The 3253-nt window shown below is 40.9% G+C and overlaps 1 gene segment (V, D, J or C); it reads right to left on the bottom strand.

Moving 5' to 3' along the window:
• Nucleotides 1–2442: 2442 nt before the first annotated feature.
• On the bottom strand, nt 2443–3253 carry LOC123966144 (the record flags this gene model as incomplete). The annotated part of the segment is given in 2 exon segments: nt 2443–3006; nt 3223–3253. Coding segments are annotated over 2 exon segments (339 nt in total), but the record flags the coding sequence as incomplete, so codon positions are not given.

Here is a 3253-nt window from a genome sequence, read left to right as displayed (position 1 = left end):
TATGTATCCATGTAGCTCTTTCAGCCTCCACAACCACCACAAAACCTCCTGGCGGGAGACTGCATCGGCTTTGTTGCTGGAGAGGGAAAAACTTCTATTCATTTTGGAACCATATCAACTATCATCAACAGTACTTTTTTGCTTTTGCTTGGGTTTAGTTAAAAACCTCCCTCATAAGGTGGTTAAACGGTTCATCTGCTGGTGGATGTGCTGCTAATGAAACCTGTAATCCCCTCCCTGTGTTGTGTCTTAGGCAGATTGAGCATGTTTGACAAAAGTTGTGAGGGTGTGTTGTGAAACCTTTCATGAACCAGTGTCTTGCTTCACCACAATATTTCATTAGTGATACAGTTACAGTTTTACAACACCAGCACTCTGTAGTTTTCTAGTAAGGCTAGACTAAAAAGGAAGAAGAAGAATTGGTTAGTGTTAGATATTAGGCTCTGGCCGCTGCTCCTGTTTAGGAGAGGGAAAACTTTCAACAATGACAACAAGACAGTAATTCTTTCACATGATGAATTTCTATGATTTTGTTACACTTTTGTTGTGCTGTTGTTTCTTTTATACTGTATTAATATTGAAAGACCTAGTGCACATGTGTCAAACTCAAGGCCCGCGGGCCGAAACCGGCCCGCCACATCATTTTATGTGGCCCGTGAAAGTTTTAAAGATTCATGATTGTCTGAAAATAAACGTCTATGCTGCCATAAACTACATCTCCTACAATGCATGTCGATTCGTGACCCGAGAAGTGACGGCATCCCGCCACTAGATTGCGATGTTTCCACACCCACTACGGTGGTTTTCCGACAAGTGGAGATGAGAAATGTATACAAACAATCCCTAAATGTCCAAGACCAGAAAACTTTATGCAGAAGGAAGGCAAACTCATCAATGGTGGGAAAGTGAATACATGTTTGTGATTCAAGGAGAAAACCCGGTAGGCTAGGCCTATGTCTTTTGTGTTATGAGACAGTATCAGTGATGATGGATCAACGTTATTTAAGGCAGACAGCGTCGGCCGATGGCCGTGCCGTTCACACTGCACAACTTGCCGTCTTGTGACGGGGGTCTTGAAGTCGTTGTGGCGTTCACACTACGTGACTGATCTGTGACAGGGGGTCACACACTACACGAGCTGACAATGACTCTGTCACCTGATGCTGGTTTCCAAACCACGTTTTGTCAAAAAAACACACGAAACGGGAAATGACGCAAACCTACAGACAAAACAGCTGTTGTTTGTTATTATAAAGATAGCAATTACAAAGACAAAGAATCTGGGTGAAAGAATGCATTAGGACACGCAGGTAGCAGGTAGCAGGGATTGTCTGAGCTACAGAGAAAGCCGGAGGTGAGTAAAAAGTGTATTTATTTATTTATTTATTTATTTATTTCAAGCAAAATAGTGTGACAACAGAAAAGATACACAATAATAATAACTTATACACTTATGCTTGAAATGGAGTGGGAAGAAGTAAAACTTATTAAACCCCACCCCAGTCTATCAAAGAATTTATACATACAAAAAATAGCTGCTTCCTTCATCAATAATCTCAAAGAAAAAATATTAATAATTAAAAAAATAATAATAATAATAATAACAATACCTCATTTAGAAACAGTGGATGCACAAGTCAAAACCACACATTCATACCATACATACTAATAATATACAAATATTTCCACAGGTAACAATGCTTATCAAATACCAACAATGGTAGATGGAATACCACAAGGGTAAATAAATGACAACTAATCCAACAATCTACACAACATGAATACAATCAAACCTCATTGTCATTGTAATGTAACCAGACCTTTCGTTTGTAAAGACGTTTGAAATTGTGAATGCCTTGACATGCGGTGAAAAAGTAGCTGCCTGCTCTGCCAGCTGCCTGCTCTCATTGGCTGGATGTGGATGTCGAGTCGGCCGACTCCTCCAGATATTTGGCGTGCTAGATATCTGGCAGATGTCGGCGATATGGCAGAAATGTGTTGAGGAGGCGTTTTGATGCGTCTTTGAGTAGTTCACACCGATCAACCGCTGATTTACTCCCGATCACAGCCTGACGGTCGCCGAGCGGCAAATCGGGCTAAGAATTGTGCAGTGTGAACTAGGCTTAGGCTCCAGTAGCCTATACGTCTGCATTTTCCAGGTAATCAAACTATCTCTCATTAGTTGGATGTATCCCCTCTGCAAGGCTGTGTGCAGCTGGACTATTTGTTTTATCAAATGCCACATCTGTCCCTCATGTTATTAGCAGCTTTCTGCACCTCTGGACTGTGAAAAAGTGAAAAGATTATGTTTGATGATATTTGTCTTTGTTATTTACTTGAAATGTTTGATCTTTGATTGATGAAGTAATGAGGGTTTTTAAATCTGATAAATTCATTTACTTATGTTATAATAACACAGAGAAATTTTCTTACTAAGGCTATATTTTTACATCTGATAAATGTCCTTAACTTGAATACATAATGAAATAAAGAGACAATTGTTTAACAATATGTTAAGGATTAGTTACGTTTATGCAGTCTTACAGTTGCAACTGGCCCTTTGAGGGTGACCGTATTGCTTATGCGGCCCTCTGTGAAAATGAGTTTGACACCCCTGACCTAGTGTTATGGTTTCTGTGCAGCTTTTGATTCAGATCAGTTCCTCTCCAGCTGCGAGAGGTTTCTGTACGACGTTGTATCACTGTGTGAACGGGAAGCTGTAATCCTGCTGACAGTAATAAACTCCTGCATCTTCAGTCTGGACTCCTCTGATGGTCAAAGTGAAGTCAGTTCCAGACTGACTCCCACTGAAACGATCTGAAACTCCAGACTGACGGTTTGTAGCATGATAAATCAAGAGTTTAGGAGCTTCTCCAGGTTTCTGAAGGTACCAGTCTACCTCATTGCTAACACTTGAACTGGCTTTACATCTGAGAGAGACAGTCTGTCCTGGAACAACAGACTGAGATCCAGGAGACTGAGTCAGGATGATTTCTCCTGATGAATCTGGAAAACATGAAAAAGAGGAGAAGGGTTATTGAGACAAATCCAGTTTGGAGAAAGATGATCAACATCCAAACAGAAGAGTCTCATTTCTTTAACATGGAGAACAGATGGAAGAAGGTAAATGCTGCTTGTTTCAGTGTTTCTCCATCACAGCAGAACATCATTGTGGTGAACCTGGTTGCATCCTGAAGCAAAGTTTTCAGAAGAGAGTCTCACCCTGAACAAGGAGCCCCAGGGTGGCCAGCAG

This window comes from Micropterus dolomieu, unplaced genomic scaffold (genome assembly GCF_021292245.1).
Source record: "Micropterus dolomieu isolate WLL.071019.BEF.003 ecotype Adirondacks unplaced genomic scaffold, ASM2129224v1 contig_12780, whole genome shotgun sequence".
Taxonomy (NCBI): Eukaryota; Metazoa; Chordata; class Actinopteri; order Centrarchiformes; family Centrarchidae; genus Micropterus; species Micropterus dolomieu.
The sequence above is the reverse complement of the archived record's forward strand: the minus strand, read 5'-3'. Positions and strand labels throughout refer to the sequence as shown.